The 21,666-nt window shown below is 48.6% G+C and overlaps 1 protein-coding gene across 5 annotated transcripts in view; it reads right to left on the bottom strand.

Annotated features, from left to right (window-relative positions):
• Positions 1-1,570: 1,570 nt before the first annotated feature.
• Positions 1,571-21,666, bottom strand: part of PARP6 (poly(ADP-ribose) polymerase family member 6) — a 52,288-nt gene continuing 32,192 nt past the window's right edge. For 2 of the 5 annotated variants that reach the window (XM_083586585.1, XM_083586587.1), the window contains exons 11-23: positions 20,187-20,282; positions 18,577-18,669; positions 16,958-17,083; positions 16,590-16,655; positions 14,520-14,587; positions 12,347-12,395; positions 10,212-10,324; positions 8,794-8,866; positions 5,444-5,513; positions 4,347-4,426; positions 3,763-3,826; positions 2,305-2,389; positions 1,571-2,114 (exon numbers count right to left, since the gene is read on the bottom strand). In XM_083586585.1, the coding sequence (XP_083442711.1) occupies positions 2,012-2,114; positions 2,305-2,389; positions 3,763-3,826; positions 4,347-4,426; positions 5,444-5,513; positions 8,794-8,866; positions 10,212-10,324; positions 12,347-12,395; positions 14,520-14,587; positions 16,590-16,655; positions 16,958-17,083; positions 18,577-18,669; positions 20,187-20,282 (1,086 nt within the window). In that variant the 3' untranslated portion in view covers positions 1,571-2,011. The remainder of the gene's footprint in view (positions 2,115-2,304; positions 2,390-3,762; positions 3,827-4,346; positions 4,427-5,443; positions 5,514-8,793; positions 8,867-10,211; positions 10,325-12,346; positions 12,396-14,519; positions 14,588-16,589; positions 16,656-16,957; positions 17,084-18,576; positions 18,670-20,186; positions 20,283-21,666) is intronic. The other 3 variants (XM_083586586.1, XM_083586588.1, XR_014541659.1) reach the window with 2 other exon arrangements.

The raw sequence follows: 21,666 nt of genomic DNA, 5'->3' as shown, positions 1-21,666 counted from the left end.
GAGGGAGATCTGGCGCTCCTGCAGGTGCTTTTGCACCACATTCGCCTTCCCACACCCAGCAGCTAATCTGCTGGGAAACAAGGATTGCAGCTCCACAGCACCCAGCAAAGCACTTTCACATCTAACCCAGTATGATCTACTCTGCAGGCCCTGGGTAATAAACACCCAGCATCCTCAGCAGGCTGCCGGTGGGACCTGCTGGGCCTCCAATATGATCTCCTGAGAGAACAGAGAGAGTAGCCAACTTATCGGCCAGCATCTGCCCTTGTTTCTCACCACCTGCCACCGGGACCTTCTGCAGGCAAGGCATGTGGTCTACCACTGAGCTGCTTTTCAGTGAGACAAGTTCCCTTCTTCACATCTGCAGCATCCCGTATACAAAGAGGTGGTCTCTTTTTCATTCAAACACAATTCAGCTTGGGAGAGCGACGGAGATCTAAAACACTGGGCACTTCAAGGCGGTCGCTGTTCTCAGACGGGATCCAGCCACATGCTGGCAAACTCAGGTTGCACAACTGAAATGATGTGGTGCTCTACAGCAATAAACCCCCTTCATCATCATCATCATCATCATCATCATCATCATAAAAATGGGAATTTTTGCAATAGGGACCAGAAAATGCACTTGAAAGTGTGGCCAAACACTTGCTTGATCTTACAACCTCGCCTGTGGACAAATCAGGATGAATGCCTAATGAACAGGTTGTTTGGAAGAGGCCACTGTCCAACGTATAGACCCAAAGCCACAGTTTTCGGATCTACTGCCAGTGGAGTTTAATCCATCTAGGTGAATGAGGCACATCCTCGATCTGCCCTCACCTGCCTGACTTCTTACTTGCAGTCAGTCAGAGGGTGGCACTGCCTGTCAGCTTCCTGCTCCTTTGCCTCACAGTTGCCCTAACAGAAGGGAACAGAAAGAAGGATTCATTGGCTCAGTCTGTCATCGGCTCTGGCGCCACCTGCTGTTTGTCTCCCTGCCTTCTGCCCAACCACTTCCAATGGTTGCCAGCACAAGCACAAGTGGACACGGACAACACAAATACATATCATGCTTGGTTTGGTGCCCTTGGCCACTTCCAGACAGAGAGTATTTTGTGGGAGGGATTCCATCGCATACCAGGAAAATAGGCCCGTATAATTTAAGTGGATTAAAATACTCTGGCACAAGAAAATATTTTTTTTAAAAAAGAAAGAAAGAAAAGAAAACCCCTGACTTCTTGCAGTTAGGAGAGTGACAGGGAAATGCATTAAAAAGTGTGAGATAAAAAACTGATTAGTGGGAAGTTGCAGAATCAGGGTGCAAGCAAATCAGGATGAATGCTTCATGTCGACTTACAACCTCCCCGTGAAGGAAGCAGAATGAATATTCAGTTTAAAGATGGGGCACCGTCTAACCTGTGGATAAGTTTGGGGCAAACCCATCAGGATGACCACACAACAAACAGGTCACATCGAGGTCACAGGTCTGACCTCATGGGCAAAAGGAAATAAAGGAAATGGGACATCTGCTGGGCACACACACAAGTGCCTGCAAACACACATATACACACACACACAGAGTCTGTGCAGGTGCAATCAGAGCTTCTTTTTTTAAAGAGAATTTTAACAAGCTAAAACCATTTGCGCTCTCTCACTCTCTCCCATTCTCTCTGTCTCTTCTTGTTTGTTTGTTTTTTGCTTGTTTTCATTGTTAAAAATGTTGTCACTGTAAACGCGGGAGCGCAAAGTCAGCCACCCCAACTGTCCTTGGGATTTGGTCCAAGTTCCCCCATTGGAAAGTCTCTCTGTATATTCTAGGTGCAGGCTTCCACCCTTCCAGAGGCGCTCCCGGGGCCTCTGCTGCCCAGAAATGACGCTGGTTGCCCCTTTGCCCCCTCCTGTGGATCCAGGTCTCCATCCAGCCAGGGTTATCATCGCTTCATTGGCAGCCTCTGACCTCTGGCTCCCTTCTACCCATGGAGGGGCAGGGGCAACATTGGCACAAGCTGAAGGAACAGGGTCCTCCACCCCCTCAATTTGTATAGACCTGAGTGCCAATCACACGCATTATCTCCTTTTGGATTTTGGGGTCCTGAGTATTGATGTTGGCATCTCCAACTTGGCCGTCTTCATACCTGTGAGGGAGACAGAAACTGCTTCAGAAATTGCCTTCTTCCACCGTACCTTTCAAGATGGTGCAGGGCTATTGCCAATCCCAGTGGGTAAGGTGGCACTGCCCAGGGCTACAGCCTGGGCATTGCCATCTCCCTATTCTGCAAAATAGAACAGCTTCCCTTTCCCTACCCAGGAAATGTGACCACTCACACGAAGAAAAAGCGGGTGCAGACGTGGTCCGACACTGGACACACCCAGATGTTGCCGTGCTTCTGGAGATCCTTTGACGTGATCACTGCAAATGAGAAAGGCATTGGTCTTCTCATAATCAGAACACAACACACAAGGCCTGCCAATATCACCCACTAACCAGGATGATCAGGTACTTTGGCGCCAGAAACCCTGGATATTGCCTCCCACTGACCCACTTATGCAGTTATGGACAGGGGAGGGAAGGGCAGTCAGTAGCCTCAATCCTCTTGCTTGTGACATAGTAGAATGGAGGACCATCCAATGAAACAGATTGTCAAAGGTTTCAGGATAAACCAAAGGAAAATGCATAATTTCACTAATGGAATTCACTGGTTACGGGTACCAGATTAAGACAAACCAGAGATGGGGTACCCATGGCTCTCCAGATATTGCTGGACTACAATCTCATCATCCCTGACTCTTGCCCATGATGGCTGGGGATAATAGGAGTTGGAATCCAACAACATTCGGAGGGCCACAGGGCTCTTCATCCCTGGATTAGAAAAAACAAAACCAATGGAGGATGGCAATATCAACAGTAATTAGCCCTGAAAATTATAAATATGTAGTCTCCAAGCTCAGAGAAGGATGCTTCTGAATCAAAAATGTTGGAGTCAATTTTTTCTATTTTGTTCTGCTTTTAATATATATTCCTTCCTTCCTTCCTTGGGGCCTTAAGGTTCACATACATCTGGTGTGAAGAGCCTTCTCCGTCCCCCACCCCCCACCGCCCTCCACTGTTGCCAAACTGCAACTCCCATCATCCCTCACCATGGGTCATTCTTGCTGGGGCTGATGGAAGTTGTTTTACAGCAACATTTTGAAGGCAAAGGTTCCCTTCATCTGATGTACGTGCACATAGATGTGCATTAGAGACAGGCTAGACCCTGAACAACTCTAGCAATTCATACTAACAGAATATTGTCATTCCCAGGAGGGGGGAAAAAGACACCAATGAGTCTGATTCTTATCCCATACATTGCCATCCTTTGTTCCTGCTTGCTATACCACTTCTGACGCTTTTCACACAAAAAGAATGTTCCTCATTTGTAGAGCAGGAACGAAGAACCTTGTGCTGTCCGGATGTTGCTAGACTCCAGCTCCCACCACCCCTCACTACTGGGCAAGCTCACATGGGGTTGATGGGAGTTGAAGTCCAGAACAACTGTAGAGAACCAGATTGGGAAATGCTGTTCTAAGGGCATGGAACTGGCTGCTGTTGGAGACAGTCTGCTGGACCTTTGGTGTGACCAGGCAAGATGAGCTTCAGGTTTCCCCGGCATACATTCCTTAAATTGGCATTTGCATGGGCATGGTAGCCTGCATTTGGGCTCAGGCAGGACAGATGTGGAGAGAAAGGAGCTCCAAGAGAGGGAGAGACATTGGCTGACGTGCCTCTCTCGCCCCATCGCTCACCTTCACAAAGTGCGATGCAATTCAGATTGCGACTCTGCAAGAACCTGGACTGGATGGATCGAGTCTGCACGCAAACCAGAGAGATCTAGAGTTACACAGACCAGAGGTGGAGAAGCTTTTGAAAGCCTAGGGTCACCACATCCTCTCAGGGCAGCCTTCCAGGAGCCTCATACGCCCATCGTGAGTGGAGACAGTTGCCAAAGTGGGCAGAGCAAATGGATATGACTTCCACCTTACAACAGATGACACTCCAGTCATGAAAAAGTCAAGAGGTTTCTACACACACAAACACACAGGCCATTTCTCTCTTCACCCTCCCAGGCAAGCAAGAGTTCAATGACCTATTTCAGTCAGGCAAAAGCACTCAAGGAGGGGACAGGGCTTATGAAAAGACTTGTGGCCGAGGGAGAGTCCCAGTGTCCGAACAAAGAGGCCTGGAGGGCTCCATGGACTAGAGCAGGGGTTCCCAAATTCCTGCCCCTGGACCACCAGTGGTTCGCAATATTCATTCAGGTGGCTACTCTTTCCCCTGCTCCAAAGTGTATTGCTGAAATAAAGAAAGCTTAGAGTGTTGTGCAGAATACCTGGGGGATGGTGTTCATTCTGTTATACCTCTGCACCAGCTCATCCTTGGAGGGCATCCTGTGTTGGCCTTTCCCCATCCCTGCATTGACAATAAAGAGAGTAAGAACAGCAACACACCGAGTACCAGGACCGGCTGCTTGCATGAGCGAGGAATTCTGCCAGTTGCTGGTACAGTCTGTGCAGGGAGGATGGTGCAAACGAGCCCAGAGACACAAACAATGGCCCATGATCTCCAAAGATGTAGCAATGAGAAGACAGACATTCAGCCCTTATCCAGTGCGGTCTATGCTGATTGGGAGAAGCTCTCCAGGAGTCTTCATCTGCACAGCTTCCCAACATCCTTTAACTGGAGAGTCTGGGAACTGAACCCAGGAACTACGGCATAAGGATCTACCACCGAGCTACAGTCTCAGCTCAAGTAGCAAGCTCATCAGCACGTCTCTTCAACAGAAGCTCACATCATCCACTAGGTAAGGGAGAACACAGATAAAGGTTGCCCTGCCTTCTACCTGAGATGGAAGAAATGAAGGTGTGCTACTTAAGTCTTATCACTTTCCTTCTCATGCACACGATACAAAAACACCAAACTTGTCTGACACGATAAGCACCAGAGAAGCCACCTATTCCTATGGCCCGCACCTCTCCCAAGCAATGGAAGGAAATCATTCCTGGGGACAGAGAGAACATCAGGCCTGCTTGCAGCCCATCAGTGCTGTGATGAAGGCACATCAAGGGCTTATGCCTTCCACTGAGTTTGGGTGCCCAGAGGAGAAACTAGGGAGATCACCATCAAGGTCTACTCTATAACAATCCCAGCTCCAGGCAGCGGTTGGGCCTAGCTGAATCTCAAGACAATGCCTGCAAGGCTACGTGCGTCCACAGCCAGGCAACACACATAGGCAGCCAATCTCACCACCACCACCACCACCACCACGACCATCACCCTGAGAATTTTAATCTCCCCAGGAGCTCAGCATGTGGATGGAGAAACACACACAGCGGGGGTGGGGGGAGCGGCTCTTGGATGCGCGGCAAGCATGTCTGCAGGACAAAGGGGTGCACTGACAGATGGAAGGGGACAAAGAGAGCCGCTTACCTGAATATCCAAAGGAAATACTGGAGATGGGGCTCAAATAGATGCCTTTGCCATAGGCTGCTCCATGCAGCTTGCAGGAAAACACCAATGTGAGCCAAAAATAATTTGGGGGGAAAGTGCAGGCCAGGGAAGGGGGCGTAGCACGGTGCGAGCATCAGCAAACCCTGGGGTCTGTCTGTCTTTCCCGTAAGGATGTACAAAGGATCTGCTGGATCAGGCCAAAGGCCCACGTGGCCCAGCATCCTGATCTCATAGTGGCCAAGCGCATGCCCCAACAGGACCTGAGGGCAACAGCAAGTGTCCTCACTGGAGATTACCATTCACTGGTATTGAGCCTACCTCGGATGGGAGAGGTATTCAACTGTGCCACCAGGGCAGGGTTTGGGGGCAGACAGCAGGGGTGCCATGGACCATCACCCTGTGCAGCAGGACTGGCTTCACACATTTGGAAATAAGTGACACACATTGTTCATCGAAGCGGAGGGTGGGGTGGGCTCCCTTTGCCAGGCAGCTCCATTCAGTAAAGGTAAAGGGACCCCTGACCATTAGGTCCAGTTGTGACCAACTCTGGGGTTGTGGCGCTCATCTCGCTTTACTGGCCGAGGGAGCTGGCGTACAGCTTCTGGGTCATGTGGCCAGCATGACTAAGCCGCTTCTGGCGAACCAGAGCAGCACACAGAAACGCCGTTTACCTTCCCGCTGGAGCGGTACCTATTTATCTACTTGCACTTTGACGTGCTTTCTAACTGCTAGGTTGGCAGGAGCAGGGACCGAGCAACGGGAGCTCACTCCATCGCGGAGTGACAACCACCGACCTTCTGATCAGCAAGTCCTAGGCTCTGTGGTTTAACCCACAGCGCCACCCGCGTCCTAGCTCCATTCAGAGCCACCTACTAATCACGGATGTGCGTACAAGCCTAACCACAGAAGACTGGTGTTTCCTTAAGCAGAAGAAGGTATATTTTGCTTTCAAAACAGAGAGGACCAGGACAGGGGGACAGGGGTACAGCCCCTGACTCCAGCTGAGATGGGGATCTATTGAGGCCATCTGCTGAGGGCAGAAGGAGGCAGGAGCAGGAGCACCTGATAGCCCCTGCCAGCACATAGGAGCACTGGGAGCTGCTTAACGCCAAGTCAGACCATTGGTTTATCTAGCCAGCGATGACTCGTGGCAGGTGTAAGGCAGGAGGGCAACAGCAGGGGGAGCTAGAACAGGCAGAGCCAAGTAGTCTTCTCCTCCCGGCTGAGTTTGACAAGGGCCACACTGAGACAAACCACCCAGCAGTGCCACTTCCTAGACTGGTAATAGGGCAGCTGGCAGGTAGGGGCTAACTGGGACAGTTGGTGGGGCAGTGCCCCATTTGCCCTCCTGGACCAGTTTCCTGTGCATCTACCTCAATACTAACTGCACTGACCAGCAGTGGCTCTCCAGGGCTTCCAATGGCTGACATTCCCAGCCCTACCTGGGGAGGCCAGGGATTGACCCTGCATCCTTTCGCACACAAAACAGATGCTTGGCCCTGCCCTCCCCCCCCCCCCGAATTTGGTGGCACCACCTCCCAGGACAGAGGAGCCGTGTGATACCATTGTTTAACGTTACAGACAGCACCTGGTATTTCCAGATCTATATTATTACGGCAGCAATGTCACCCACTTAAACATTTCTGATATTAGAGTGTTGGACTAGGACTGCAGAGAGCTGGGTTCAAATCTCCACGTAGCCCAAAAGGTTGCTGGGTGACTTTTGAGCCAATCGTTCTCTCTCAGCCTAACCTACCTCACAGGGCTCTTGTGAGGACCTGTAGGGTAGGGGTGGCCAGAGGGATCATGTATGCCACCTTGAGCTGACTGGAGGAAAGGCAGGATAGAAAAAAAAAACTGTTAAAGGCCAGGCTCTGTTATTGCAAATTGCTTTGCAGCTGAAAAGCAGTATACAAATACTGACAAAGAAATGCAGAAGTTGTGGGGTGTGGGCTGGTTCCTGGAAGAGCCCCCAGTAGAGAGGCAGAATTGCTGGCCAGTGTTGGATGGCTGGTGTTGTGCATTAAGATTAGCTGCAGTTCTCACTCAGGGCCACCAGTATGCAAATAAAGGATTGAGAACTGTCACTCACTGATTGGTTAGCTAGTTGGAAGCTGTTACCGTTACAAGTTACTTAGTATTATATAAAACAGTCAGCTAGGCTGCAGTCAGTCTGACTCCAGGAGCAGTTCTAACTGCTGGAATAAAGAGATGTGAATCCAACAGAGCTGTGTCCTTCGTCCATCTTTCCCACTATTTAAGAGCTGACTCCTCAAAGAAGCAATTCTGGCCTTCAGAGACGCTGTGCTGTTGCTTGTTCCCAAGGCCCACAGCAGTGCAAATATGGCAGGATAGCAGCCTGTTGCAACCATGCACTGCCCAGCCAACCCCACTGAGTGGATCAGAGTCTTGGGATCTGCCTGAGCAGTACAGGGAGGGAGGACTGTACCCAAGGTGTGCTATGTCCCCCAGGCCGACCAAGTGGCAGTTTGTGCCCTTTGGACATGGGCAGCCTTCTGGCGGTTCCCTCACTGTGAGAAGCCAAGTTACAGGGAACCAGGCAGAGGGCCTTCTCGGTAGTGGCGCCCGACCTGTGGAACGACCTCCCACCAGATGTCAAAGAGAACAACAACTACCAGACTTTTAGAAGACATCTGAAGGCAGCCCTGTTTAGGGAAGCTTTTAATGTTTGATGTATTACAGTATTTCAATATTTTTTTGGAAGCCGCCCAGAGTGGCTGGGGAAGCCCAGCCAGATGGGCGGGGTATAAATAATAAATTTATTATTATTATTATTATTATTATTATTATTATTATTATTATCATCTTGTTTTGCCGCTGGAAGTGAAATGGGAAGGCCCTGCCCAGCTGCCAAAGCCCCTGTCCTCCGGGTCATGTGAGATCGCATGAGAACTAGCAGAGCCCTTGCAAGATCTCATGGAGAGCATGAGCTCTTGCTAGATTTCGGTGGCAGAGGCAGTGAGGTGGGGTGCTGCCTCTTTGGTTCTGCTGCCCGAGGCGGTTGCCTCAGCCTGCCTCCTGGGTGGGCCGGACCTGCCCAAGAGGAGGTGGAGCCAGAGCCAATGGCAGGAGGAGCCAGCTAATCCTAGTTTTGTCCCCATCCTCCTCCTCGCAGAGTTGTAGAAGGAGGGGACACTGAGGCAAAGGAGGAGGAAACTCACTGTCATGGCCACCTCCTGGACAGATTGTAAGGAAAAAACCAGGCAGGTGGGGGCTGGTTGAGGGATGACGAAGGTTGCTGGGGTGGCTCCACTGCTTGGGGCTGTTCTAGCTATGGGGAGTAGCAGGAGTCTGTGGAAGTCACTTACCTGCAGTTTGGTGTAGGATGCATTGACCAGCCCGTTGCGCAGAATGGAGTGCCAGTTCTCAATGTGAGAGCCACTGCGGGGGGAGAGAAATGGTTCAGCTCGCCAGCACTTGGCCTTGCCCCAGGCCAACACACACAATAAAAAAAGATTTAAAATGGTGGCACGTTTATTCCATTCCCTAGAGCTTGTGCATCCACAGGAACGTCCCCTGTCTCTGGACACCTTTATATCCAGACCGTATCTTTATTTTTTTAAAAAAACTATTCAAATTTGGAGCTGGGGGTGGGATAGAAACTCAGCTATGCAAGCAATAAATGAGTTTGCTATTTTATTCAAGGTGCTTAGGGTTAGTTCTGCACAGCGCTAAGTTAAAAGCCACTGAGCAGAATCCTTGTTCCACTGGCAAAATGTTTTGTATCAGATGAACACTGTTGCCTATGGGAATGCATAAATAGTTCTCTGATAACTCTGTTGTACAATAGGCTGCACGGTCTGTTTGACAACAGGTTTCCACAAGTGGGCAGGGAAACCCTTGCGCCAGGGAGGGAGAATGCTGGGACAGCCCTTAAACTTTGCACAAGTTTATCCTCTTCAAATCTGTAATATTTTCACTTTCGGAGTTTGCGCAATTGCACTCGTGCAAACCCCCAGCAAATTTCATGCTGGAAAGCAGCAGAATGAAAACACAGGGTGCCTTTCAGAACAGGTGCAATAGGCAGCAGATAAAGACATTGCCTGGAAGAACATTGTGCAGCTAAGGAGGCCTGGGGCTAGTAAGTACCTGGATGAGAGACCATCTAAGGACCCCAAGGGCAACCTAGAGTCCCTTGTTGAAGAAAAGAGTGGATATTCAATATAATCCCAGAGACCCACCTTCCCTAACTTGATGCCCCCCAGGTGATTTTAACAACAACTCTCGTCCCTGACTATTGGCCATGTTGGCTGAGGCTGATGGAAGTTGTGGTCTGTCAACATCTGGAAGACACCAGGTTGACAAAGGCCAGTAGCAGACTTGTTTTCTTGGGATGAATCTTTATGCGTTCATGTGCAAGAGGGAAATATCTGCAAGTATAGGGGAACCTCGAACTTGATACTAAAATTCCTTATAGCCAAAGCAAAGGGCAGTGGCCACAGACTGCTGAGTATCTAGAGAGAGAAAATGGGAATCTGGGGGTGGGGAAGGAACAGAGTATCCCGAGAAAGGGTCGACCAGCCACGAACATGCCACACTGCAACTTATTTTTACACTTTCCGCTTAAAAGTGTTATAATTCCCTTTCAGCATATATTATTTTTAAAGGTTCCAGCAGTGATTTGAAGAGAAGCAGGACAAAGGCCAAGAAACGCTATTTCAAGGAACGACAAGCTTTTAGCCTGAGGGAAATAAAATAAAACAAAACAGTGGGGTGTCCAACTTACTGGAAGGCAAAAGTGCTGCCATAGAGCTTCTTGGCTGTTCGGAAGCGGGCTTCCTTGGCAGGGGGGCTGCTCAGAAGGAGGAACTGGTGAGAGGTGTGCATAAATTTCAGCTGCTACCAAGGGAAACAGACCCACAGGAAACGGAGAGGGACAGCCAGGAGAAGGAACAAAAGCAGAAGGAGAGAGAGAGAGAGAGAGAGAGAGAGAGAGAGAGAGAGAGAGAGAGAGAGGGCCATCATGCAAGGAAGTTTATTCCTCCCCCTCCAGAACCAACTGCCTCCTTTCCCTATTATTATTTTCATTTTAAAATGTCCCATAACTTAGAAAGCTTGCCTTCACATCCTGACCATTTGCTAATTACACAGGGCACCCAAGCAGTGGTATATCGTGGGTGGGTGGGGGCACGGGGCACTGGCAGAGGAACGGGTGTGCGGAGGGAGCAGACCACCCCTGGCACCACAATTCCAGTAGGGTGCCATCACGGCGCCCTCCCCCAGACACGCGCCGTGCGCACACACACACCCCGCACGCTGGGTGCCACACCCCCACAGGTGGTGCACCATGCCCCCAGAACATGCATCATGCCCCTGCGGGTGGCACACCATGCCCTCACAGGCGGCTTGCCACACCCCCGGGATGTGCGCCACGCTCCTAGGGGGTGCCAGCCATGCCCCCACCTGCTCTCCGCCACCAGAAGCGGAGCATGCAGCTTCGCCTCTGCACAGGGCCAGTTCCCCCGGGCGCAAAATTCTTAGGGGCAGAACATTTCCGCTCTTTACTTGTCCGAGGCCTTGATGCAGCTGAGCTGCACCTCAGAAATCGTTTCAGCAGCCCCCACGACTGGGACAGCAGCAGGCGGACTCCACTAGCCAACGGCGAGGCAGAAGGAATGGGAGCTGGGCTTGTGCATCTAAGCAAGGGCCCATAACAGCAGCAGGTGCCAATTAGGCTCAGGGTAGGGACAGAACAAAACTGGGGAGCGGTAGGCGGGAAGAATTATAACGGGTGAAGCAGAGGCAGAAGAGACTCACAAGGCAGACCTGGCCAACTGATTCATTTTGTGTCTCTCTCATTCTGTCCTCCCCACTTTGCACTTACATAAAACCGGGGTGGGGGGGGAGAGCATGGCCGGCGACTGTGGCAGTGACCGTGAGAGCTGAGGCAGCGCTTCTCCCGCTCAAAACTGTCATCCCAAAGAGACGGAAGAGGCTGAGGTGCCCAGTCAGTTAGCACAGGAGCAGTTGCCCCCTCAGCCCCTTTGAAGGGGGGAGTTACTGGACTAGGTGGGAGTTGAGAGGAGAGAGAAGTCGCTCAACACCCTCCTTCCAACCCCTCAACCCCTGCAGTGCAAAAATATGCAGCTGTCCCATACAGGGATCGAACCAGCAACCTTGGCGTTATTGGCAACCCACTCTAACCAACTGAGCTATCCTAGAGATTACTGTATTTTCACTCCATAAGACGCACCTGACCATAAGACGCACCTAGTTTTTAGAGGAGGAAAACAAGAAAAAAAAAATATTCTGAACGAAACAGTGGATGTATGATTTTTGTGGTTCATGCAGTGGCCACAGACATGTGATTTGACGGTGAGTTTGGGGGAGCCCAATGCAAAAATCCTGAGGATCCATGTGGATCCGTGCTTTGTAACCACATTTTTGCACCATTGCAGCCCCACGAAACAGTGGATGCGTGATTTTTTTGGTGCAGGCTATGTGATCTAATGGTGAATTTGAGGTGACCCAATGTAAAAATCCTGAGGATCCATGGGCTTTTACCTCCCCCCTCCCAGGCAGCCTCCTGTATCTCTCTCCCAATCCCACCGATCAGCTGCTTCCTTTCAACACTCCCTTCCCTCTTGTTTGCCTTAGTGTCTTTTCCTTAGTTGGAGCAGTTTTTTGCTCCTCCTTTTCTTCTAATTTCTCTCCTCATTGATTTAGTCTTCCTGTCTCCTCTCCTTGCAAGTTTGCGGTCTTTACCTCCCCCCTCCCAGGCAGCCTCCTTTATTACATTTCCCCTTACTTTTTATGGAGCAAAAAATATGGTAAGTCTTGTAGGTGCTCCTGAGCTATGGCCCCTCCCCACAATGTCACACCTTGTGGATGGGATGGCTGAACGCAGGAGTGCTCACTTACCCTGCTGAGAGGTAGCTTGACGATGTGAGACCTGTTGCTGGAGATTATCCTAGGGAGGACACAGAACCTGTTAGCATGGCGGCAAAAGCATGCTCACTCTGCCATTGGTCAATCTGAAGGCCAGATGAGAAGACCGCAGCCCTTGCCACTGGTGCCATGCCATGCGCTCCAGTGGAGCAACCTATCAGCACATCTGCATCTGGGGAGGCCTGTGGTGTGATGGCAGTTAGGCAGAAAGACCTCCCAAGAAGGCGATCTGGTGCTGTGAAACCCTTTAGAATTAGGCAATCTCAGGACGGAGATTACATCTAGGGCATCCCTCTGGACCCCAGAGGTCAAGATTTTCTGTGCTGTAACTCCAAGCAGTCTTGCTTAGGATCTCACAGCCGTTGGGGAGCAAAGTCTATTCTCCACTCACTATCCATTCCTGCACTTCTATCCCTTTTGAAACAGAATGAAAGGCAGTGGCGCCCGCCCTATGGAACACCCTCCCATCAGATGTCTAAGAAATAAACAACAGTCTGACTTTTGGAAGACATCTGAAGGCAACCCTGTTTAGGGAAGTTTTTAATGTCTGGTGTTTTATAGTATTTTTAATATTTTGTTGGAAGTTGCCCAAAGTGGCTGGGAAAACCCAGCCAGATGGGCGGGAAATAACTAACTAACTAACTAACTAACTAAGTAAATAAATAAATATTATTTAAATTGTGCAAACATTTTTTGCTATTGTAATTCTGCACGTGTTCCATTTACATTTTGACACTTTCTTTTTTTACTTTTTGAAAAATTGTGATTATAGGAATTGCTTTTTTAAAATTTCAAAAAGTGGGGAGGGATTTCGGAAAGCCGGGGTGTAGTTAAAAGCAATAAGCTTGCTTTGGATCTCATAGCCACTGGGGATGACAATCTACCAGGAAGCAATGAAGCAGCCTTATGCCCTGCCAGACCATTGGGTCCATCTAGCTCAATACTGTCTACACTGTCTGGCAGCAGCTCTCCAGTGTTCCAGGCAAGGGACCCTCCTAGCCCTCCCTGGGGATGCCAGGGATTGAACCTGGGACCCAGCCAATGAGCTATGGCTCTTGCCTATGCTCCAGTCACTCACTGTACCATGTGCTGTTCTTTCCCCTGGCACTGGGCAATATTCGCACAACAATCCCCCTTCCTGTTCCCATCTTCCCGGGGGCAGTCGTTGCGGCCCAGCATGCTTGTGGGGACAGAGGTGGTTTTAGCAGAGCGTGACCAGTTCGGTCACACTGGGTGCCAAGACGAGAGGGCATCACAGGGGGGCTACAACTATGTTGTAGACTAGGAGGCAAGGGGCAGGGAGGGGGCACCGAATTTTGGTGTCGCGCAGGGCACCGCTGAAACCTGAGACCCCAGGGTCCACCACTGGTGGGGGAAAGGGCAGGAATAATAATAATATAATAATAATAATTTATTATTTATACCCCACCCATCTGGCTGGGCTTCCCCAGCCACTCTGGGTGGCTTCCAACAAAATATTAAAATACAGTAAGAAGAAGAAGAGTTTGGATTTGATATCCCGCTTTATCACTACCCGAAGGAGTCTCAAAGCGGCTAACATTCTCCTTTCCCTTCCTCCCCCACAACAAACACTCTGTGAGGTGAGTGGGGCTGAGAGACTTCAGAGAAGTGTGACTAGCCCAAGGTCACCCAGCAGCTGCATGTGGAGGAGTGGAGACGCAAACCCGGTTCCCCAGATTACGAGTCCACCACTCTTAACCACTATACCACACTGGTGTAGTGCATCAAACATTAAAAGCTTCCCTGAAGAGGGCTGCCTTCAGATGTCTTCAGGAAGCATCAGGTATCTCCTACCCTGGCCAAGGAGCTTTGCATGTTCTGGGTGGAGTTGAAACTCCATCAGCTCTGTTGCCGGGCTCCTAGGAGGCAGGGCTTCTGAGGTAGACCAGAGAGAAGACTTTGGTTGCCTGGTCTGCTTGGGGAGCACAAAAGCAGCACCCGCCCAGCCTTCTCCACTGCAGTCCGTAGCAGATACATGCCCATTGCTTATGCCAAGCCTATGGCACTGGGATCAATAAAACTGTGGCCTGCTTTGATCTTGCTTAGATTGTGTCTGTCTTCCCGCCTCCCCCCCCCTGCCCCAGTTGCACTGTGCCCGGGTCCACGAGGTCCCCTGCTTCTTTACCATTGCAGGAGAGGATGGGCCAGAGGGTCCAACTTGTCCATTTGTTTCTTGATCTCCAGGTAGGAACCCTGTGGAGAAAGGGCAGCAGGAGCAGTTGCAGCAGGGTTATCATCAGTGCCGGATTTATGTATAAGTTAAACAAGCTATAGCTTAGGGCCCCCCTCTCTTGGGGGGCCCCAAAAAATTTAAAAGGAAAAAAATAGATGTACATTTCCAAAATATAAGATAAAAAACAAAAAAAAATAAAACCTGCATACAGCAACAGTGTTTAGTGTTGTGTAGGCTCCTATTTGTTATGTGCAAATGGTTTTAGATGCCTATTAGGTCCATAAATTACCATACAGCATATATTCAACACAAAAAACAACGGCAATTTGTTGTTGACAAAGGACAGCTGGACATATAAAGGGCCCCATTAGCTTAGGGCCTCATCAAATCTAAATCCAGCCCTGGTTATAATCACAAACAGAACATCTCACCCGAGCTAGGAATTCACACCAATAATTAATTAAAAGGCCCTGATAGGAAGGGTGATGTGGCTTTAAATTGGTTTCCTGGAACATAGAAGTTTGGGTTTTTTAACGCTTTCTCTGTCTTTGTCTTTGCCAACTCCCAGTTTCTCTTACGCATTTGCCTTGCTTTAAATATACCAAAAAATTCTGTCGGCAGATATTTTTCCAGGACCCAACTTTTTCTCTTGAAAGGCTTCCCCAAACCTTACATTTTCTCGACAGTTCATCCCATCCATCTCCCTTCATAATACCATTTTGTCAGCAGCATTTTGTTGTTTATTCTCATTTGCTACATGATCCAGCCAATCAAGGTTCACAGCCAGTGTGATAGCATCATGGCAACACACAGCCTAGTCAGAGCACAAATCACAAAGTCAAATCAGAGTGACGGTGATGTTTCTTGCCTTCACTCTGAGTAGACAAGCCGTTTCGCTCCGTTACAAAACCTTACACACTCAAACGGAGGCTTGGGGCAGAGATTTCTATGCATTGTGTCAAGTTTTCTAGGCGTTCTTGGGATAAACATCGGGGCAGGCAGTAATTCAAGCATCCCTGCCTAGTGATGGTCTTAAGTCACTTCAGACACAAAGGGGAGGAGCAGACAAGATGAAGAAAAGGCCTAAATGATATCGAGTGTCAGAACAACTTGGCCACCATAAGGAAATTTTGCCCATGGTATGACTATTTTCCACCTTCCCATTTCAACTCTCTGGCACCCCATCTGCATAATCTAGCAATTCTAAAATATAAAGGTAAAGGGACCCCTGACCACTATGTCAAGTTGTGACCGACTCTGGGGTTGTGGCGCTCATCTCGCTTTACTGGTCGTGTGGCCAGCATGACTAAGCCACTTCTGGCAAACCAGAGCAGCGCATGGAAACGCCGTTTACCTTCCCGCTGGAGCGGTACCTATTTATCTACTTGCACTTTGACATGCTTTCGAACTGCTAGGTTGGCAGGAGCAGGGACCGAGCAATGGGAGCTCACCCCGTTGCGGGGATTCAAACCGCCAACCTTCTGATCAGCAAGTCCTAGGCTCTGTGGTTTAACCCACAGTGCCACCCGGGTCCTATTCTAAAATATAGATGTACTTTTACTCTCGCAAGATTGAATGTATTGCTGTCAGCTGCACTTGAGGGATGATTCCAACAGATTCCACACGAAAACGCTTATGTCCCTGTGGAGATGGCAGTACCGAATCGGTGGCGCATACCCTTTTGGCTTGCACTCTTTATAAAGACGAGGAATGAGATTATCACCCCTCTTTTATTGTCCATTCCGGGTCACCCAGCCGCTGCCAGAGTGTCCTTTCTCTTGGCAGAGGAAGATGAGCAGGTGACAGCAAAGTTTGCAAGGTTTTCAGCTGGGGGAAACAGAATAAGATCCCCTATTTGACTATTGATTCAAAACCCTAAAATGTATTTTATATAACTGACTTTTTATTTCTATTCTTTGTATATCGTATTGTTGTTTTGTTGCTATGGCCAGTGGCTGACGCAAATAAAGATTCATTCATTCATTCAAGGGCAAGATGCAGAGAAAATTTGTTTGCACTTACTTGGGTCATTTCACGGATCGACATGACACTGTCCAGAGCCTTCTGCAGCCTCTCATAGTTCTTTTTCTGTGTGTCAGGAAAAAGAGAGAGAATATGCATCAGATACACAAATAGCTCTGCCCTATTTCCCTGGACCCATTACCAGGAAACTGCATGGCCTGAGTGTTGAGAAGGTCCCAGCGTATGCAAAGCATGCTCCAGAATTAACTATTCTCTGCCAGAGACAGTATTGATTCTGAATACCAGTTGTTGGAGAGCAAGGCTTTCTGCTTGCAAGGCTCCCCTATGGAGCCAGCCTCCATATATCATGGGTCCCACCCCAGTCTTAAGAATCCCTCGCAGCCCTGGGCCTGCTACCTTACACCAACCTTGGGGTTGAAGGCAAGGGTCTTAGGGTCACTGGGGTCCACAACAGAGGGGTAAGGCTCAAAGATGATGCTCTTGCGGGGAGACTCCAAGGCAGCTCGGCACATCGCCACCAGCAGGTCCACTACCTGAAAGAGAGAAGGAACTGAAGAGGGCAGATCCCAACACCTCATCTCATCTCCATCCTGACTTGTCCAGACAGAGGCAACGGGGCATTGTTTAATTTTCATGAAAACCAGAGTCCTACAACCCAACAGGGCTGAGAAGCTTCCACGTGGGGATGGATAGCTTCTGAGGCCGCATTCCCAGGGAGATGTTCCAATAAAGCTTTTCCACCCTTCTCAGTGAGCGGCTAGGCATACTCATCCATAGTGACAAAGGAGAGCTTTGATTCCATTCACATTTAAAGGCAAATATATCCAGTTCACACTTTTCAAAACAATATTTGAACTGAAGCACAGCTGTCCATCAAAATTCACACTTCTCAGGCTTCTGTAATGCACTTCTTCCACCAGGTAACGTGTATAAAAAACATCTACAGTGGTACCTTGGTTTAAGAACATGTCTTAGTTTACTGTATGAACAACTTGGATTAAGAACGCTGCAAACCTGGAAGTAGGTGTTTTGGTTTGTGAACTTTGCCTTGGAATAAGAACATGTTTCGCTTCCTGTTGAGTGTATTCCATTTGTAAATTTAGTCCTCCGCTGCTATGGGAAAGCACGCCTTGGTTTAAAAATGCTTTGGTTTAAGAACAGACTTCTGGAACGGATTAAATTTGTAAACCAAGGTACCACTGTACTAGGATAAAGTGCATAGTTTAAAGTATGCCTTAAAGGGCACATCTTCATGAAAACAACATACAAATCACTATGCCCCAGCTCTCTTTTTATGTACAGCATTGTAGCTGCCCGGTCAATCGTTGCTGCTTCTGCTGCTTCTATTATTATTAATAATAATAATAATAATAATAATAATAATAATAATTCTCAATTTTATACATTTCAATAATTTTACAATCATTTCAAAACCCTACTTCCTTCCCCCTCTTTCTGCAGTTCCTTAAATTTATTTTTAATATTTTCTGCATATCCAAATTAACTTAATTTGCTCATTTGTTCATCTACTTTAAATAGATACTCTTATAAAACTGCAGGTTATTGCAATAATCCCACCAATGTTCTTATCTGTTTAAAATTTATTTGTAAATATTCAAGAAACCATTTCCATTCTTTTACAAAAGAAAATTGTTATCTTGATTTCTTATTTTTCTGGTAAGTTTCGCCATTTCTGCATATTCCATAAATCCATTCTTCTTTTGCTGGGACTTCTTCTTTCCGTTTTGGGGCAAGTAACATTCTTGCCGCTGTAGTCGCATACATGAATAAATTTCTATACAGTACAGAATCCTTGCTTCTTCAGTCAGCTTCCATAGATTGCAACGACACCATTAATTTTATTGCCGTCACACTTGCATGAATGAAAGAGTGACACCAGAAGAACAACAGAAAGAGAACTTTCGAGAATGAGCCCTGGCTGTAGGCGAGCCCTTGATTATTGTTTGGTTCCCAGTTTTGGCCCCAGACAGTCCTCCCTTCCAGCTCAACATCCTAGCCCCTGTACCTCTGCTCCTGTGGCCACCTCTTCCGCAGCACCGGACATCACACCCAGAGTGTAGAAAGAGAAGACACACAGCTCCCGTGTGCACACAGCTGGCTGAAGAAAGGCAAAAATAAAAGATTTTAAAAGCCGCAGAACTAGTGTGTGTGTGTGTGTGTGTGTGAGAGAGAGAGAGAGAGAGAGAGAGGTGCCAAAGTCCGTCTGCATGCCAGGATAACACTTCCTTGAGGCCACCACCGATGGCCAGGAGAGACCATAACTCTGCATGCAGAAGGTCCCTGATCCAAGAACCCAGGGAGCTGCCTCGCTCTGCCCAATGGCAGGGCTGCCCCTGCCTTATGCTCCATTAACATGACCTCCAGAGCCTCCGTTCTTTTTTTAACCAAGACAAATCAAAGACTACACAACGCCCCCCCATTTTTTCCAGCGTCCACTCAGCTCCCCCACCAAGAAATCCAACGAAAGGACCACAAAGTTCTTCAACTCTTGAGCTCAGGGATTTTATAACCGGTGAAGAAAACCTTTCCCACAATGACAATTCCCCCAGTTTGGATTTATATTTTCTTCTGAGCATTTTATAATATGTTATGGAAATAAGTCAGAGGGTTAGGGAGTTTTTTGGATTTTAATTAAGCATTATGTAAATATTGTTGAATACACAAAAACTGTTTTAAAGGGGTAGATTCTACCATATATCTTGGAAAGTTTTTGTTCACTATGCATTTGGATGGCTCTTAATATATCATAACCTAATTTTACCCAGTGGCTCCAGAAATCTGTTTGGATGTGATTGGATGCCCTTTTGAATCAAGATGGTGGGTTGCTCCATTCAAAACTGCCCTGACTTAACCACTGGTTTTGAAATAGCACTGTTGTTGTTTTTTTGTTTTCTTAGAATTCCCGCACAGGTGTGTGCCAGGTGTGAAGCTGCTAGTTTATTTTTATTTTGATCATTTTATTATGTAGACTTGTTTTTAAAGTCTCTTGGTTTTATCAGTATTTCTTAGGAATCACACACACACACACACACACACACACACACACACACACACACACTTAAACATTCATTCATACTGGCAGACAGAGAGAAAGAGAGAGAGAATCATGGATTTGGAAGGGACCTTGAGGACAATGTTATGTACTGAGTTGAATAGGATCCAAACTGCAGCAGTCTGATTGGTCCTAGAACAATAGGATCCAAAAGGCAGCAGTCTGATTGGTCCTAGAACAATAGGATCCAAAAGGCAGCAGTCTGATTGGTCCTAGAACAATAGGATTCAGAATGCAGCAGTCTGATTGGTCCTAGAACAATGCAGCAGTATGATTGGTTGGCAGGAACCACCCAATCATGCTCCAGATAGAAGTGAATTCCACAACCTGATTGGCTTACAGTAGAATTCCGGAATTAGCCAATCATGTGCAGCCCATTGTGTAAATAATGTATATAAAGCAGATGCTTTGAGGGGACATTCATTCATTCCTCCTCACCACTATGAGCTGAATAAAGAGCATGAAATCACTTTGCGACTCTGAGTATATTTCAGACAATCTAATCCAACCTCAACATGGGGTTCGAACCCACAACCCTGAACTTAAGAGACTGAGAGTAGTACCTTCAGCATGGATCCATTCTGGAAGACGTGCTGTTCGTCACACACAACACAGTACTCATTCAGGGTAGGGATCCTCTGCTCGGCGTACTTCATGATCTGAGCGAGAGAGGGGAGACCACATCTAGATCAGACAAGGTGGACACTTCGACATGGTCACACATAGAGGGATTCTGTCACATCACACACAAAGTGGAGGTCAATTTGCATAAAATCTGCACACATGAATTTCTGTGGGCAGATGCAAATGTAGAAAGAAATTAGTCTACGCAGAAATAGAACAAAAAAAGACTGTGAGCAAGTGCTATAAGTCCAGGTGCTATTTCTGCCTTCTTAGGGTTCTTCTTCACTATGCAGGACTTGAACTAGTCAGCCCTTCAGATAAATGACTGTCTTTGGACAGCCCTCTGTAAAATAGGACACAGGATCACCTCCAGGTCAAAAGAAGGACTCGCTCTGCGGAATGGGGGCCACAGCTCAGTACATGCCAGGGCTGGTTCACTCCTCCATGAGGAAACGCCCTTGTGGACATCTGGCCTGCCCCTGCTCTGTCACTGGCGTCTCACCACAGCAGCTTCCGATGGGATCTTGTGGAACTCTCGTGAGATCTTGCTGATCTCGTCAGAAGCTGCCACTGCCTTGAGGCCCCAATCAGTGGAGGGTAAGGGGGGCAGCATCTTCTCACTTCGCCTTAGGCAGCAAAGCGGGATGGGCTGCCCCTTTGCCTGCAGAAAGTCCCAGGAAGATACAGTCTCCCATATCTCCCCTTCAAGGATCTCAGCAATGGTGGCCGGTGCCCATTGGGGTTGGTGGGGCAGAAAGCCAAGCCAACAGTCAATGCAGCCAGATTTCGATGGCATGTGGCATTGTGGCCAACAGCAGGCAGAGTAAAATTGTTTTAGTTTTGTCCCCATCCTCCTCCCCGCTGAGTTCTACAAGGGGCAAAACTGGAACTAAGGAGGAAGCTGACAGCCAGGACCACCTCCTGGATTACTTGTAAGTAAGAAGGCAGACAGGTGGGGGTTGCTGAGAGGAACCGACTGAGGTTGGTGGGGCAGTGCCCCCGTTTGCCTGATGGACCAGCCTCCACTGGATCTCATGTAACAGACTTAGCAAAGTGTGCTGGGCCCTGGGGTAAACCCAAGCAACACGGTCCAGGTCCAGTCCCGAATCCAAGGATTCCACCAGAAGACAGTCCAGCAGGGCCAAGGCAAGTCACAAGGCAGGAAACCAGGCTAGGTCAGGCACAGGGTCTCAGGCAGGTTCCAGCAAGCAGCAATGTTGCTCCCACAACTAGGGGCAGGGTCCGACGGCCTTTTATCTCTGTCAGGGTAACGGCCGGTCCTGATCCCCCAGTGACTCACCTCCCTGTCTCACCCGAAGGTGGGCACTCCTCCTGTGAGTACTCAGGTCTCTCCTTCTCTCAGACCTGAGTCTCTGCAGCTCAGGAGATGTCGGTGGGTTACTAGACTCAGAGGCCGCC

The sequence above is a fragment of the Podarcis filfolensis genome (genome assembly GCF_964270895.1).
Source record: "Podarcis filfolensis genome assembly, chromosome: 14".
NCBI lineage: Eukaryota > Metazoa > Chordata > Lepidosauria > Squamata > Lacertidae > Podarcis > Podarcis filfolensis.
This window is presented reverse-complemented; position numbering and strand designations above follow the sequence as displayed.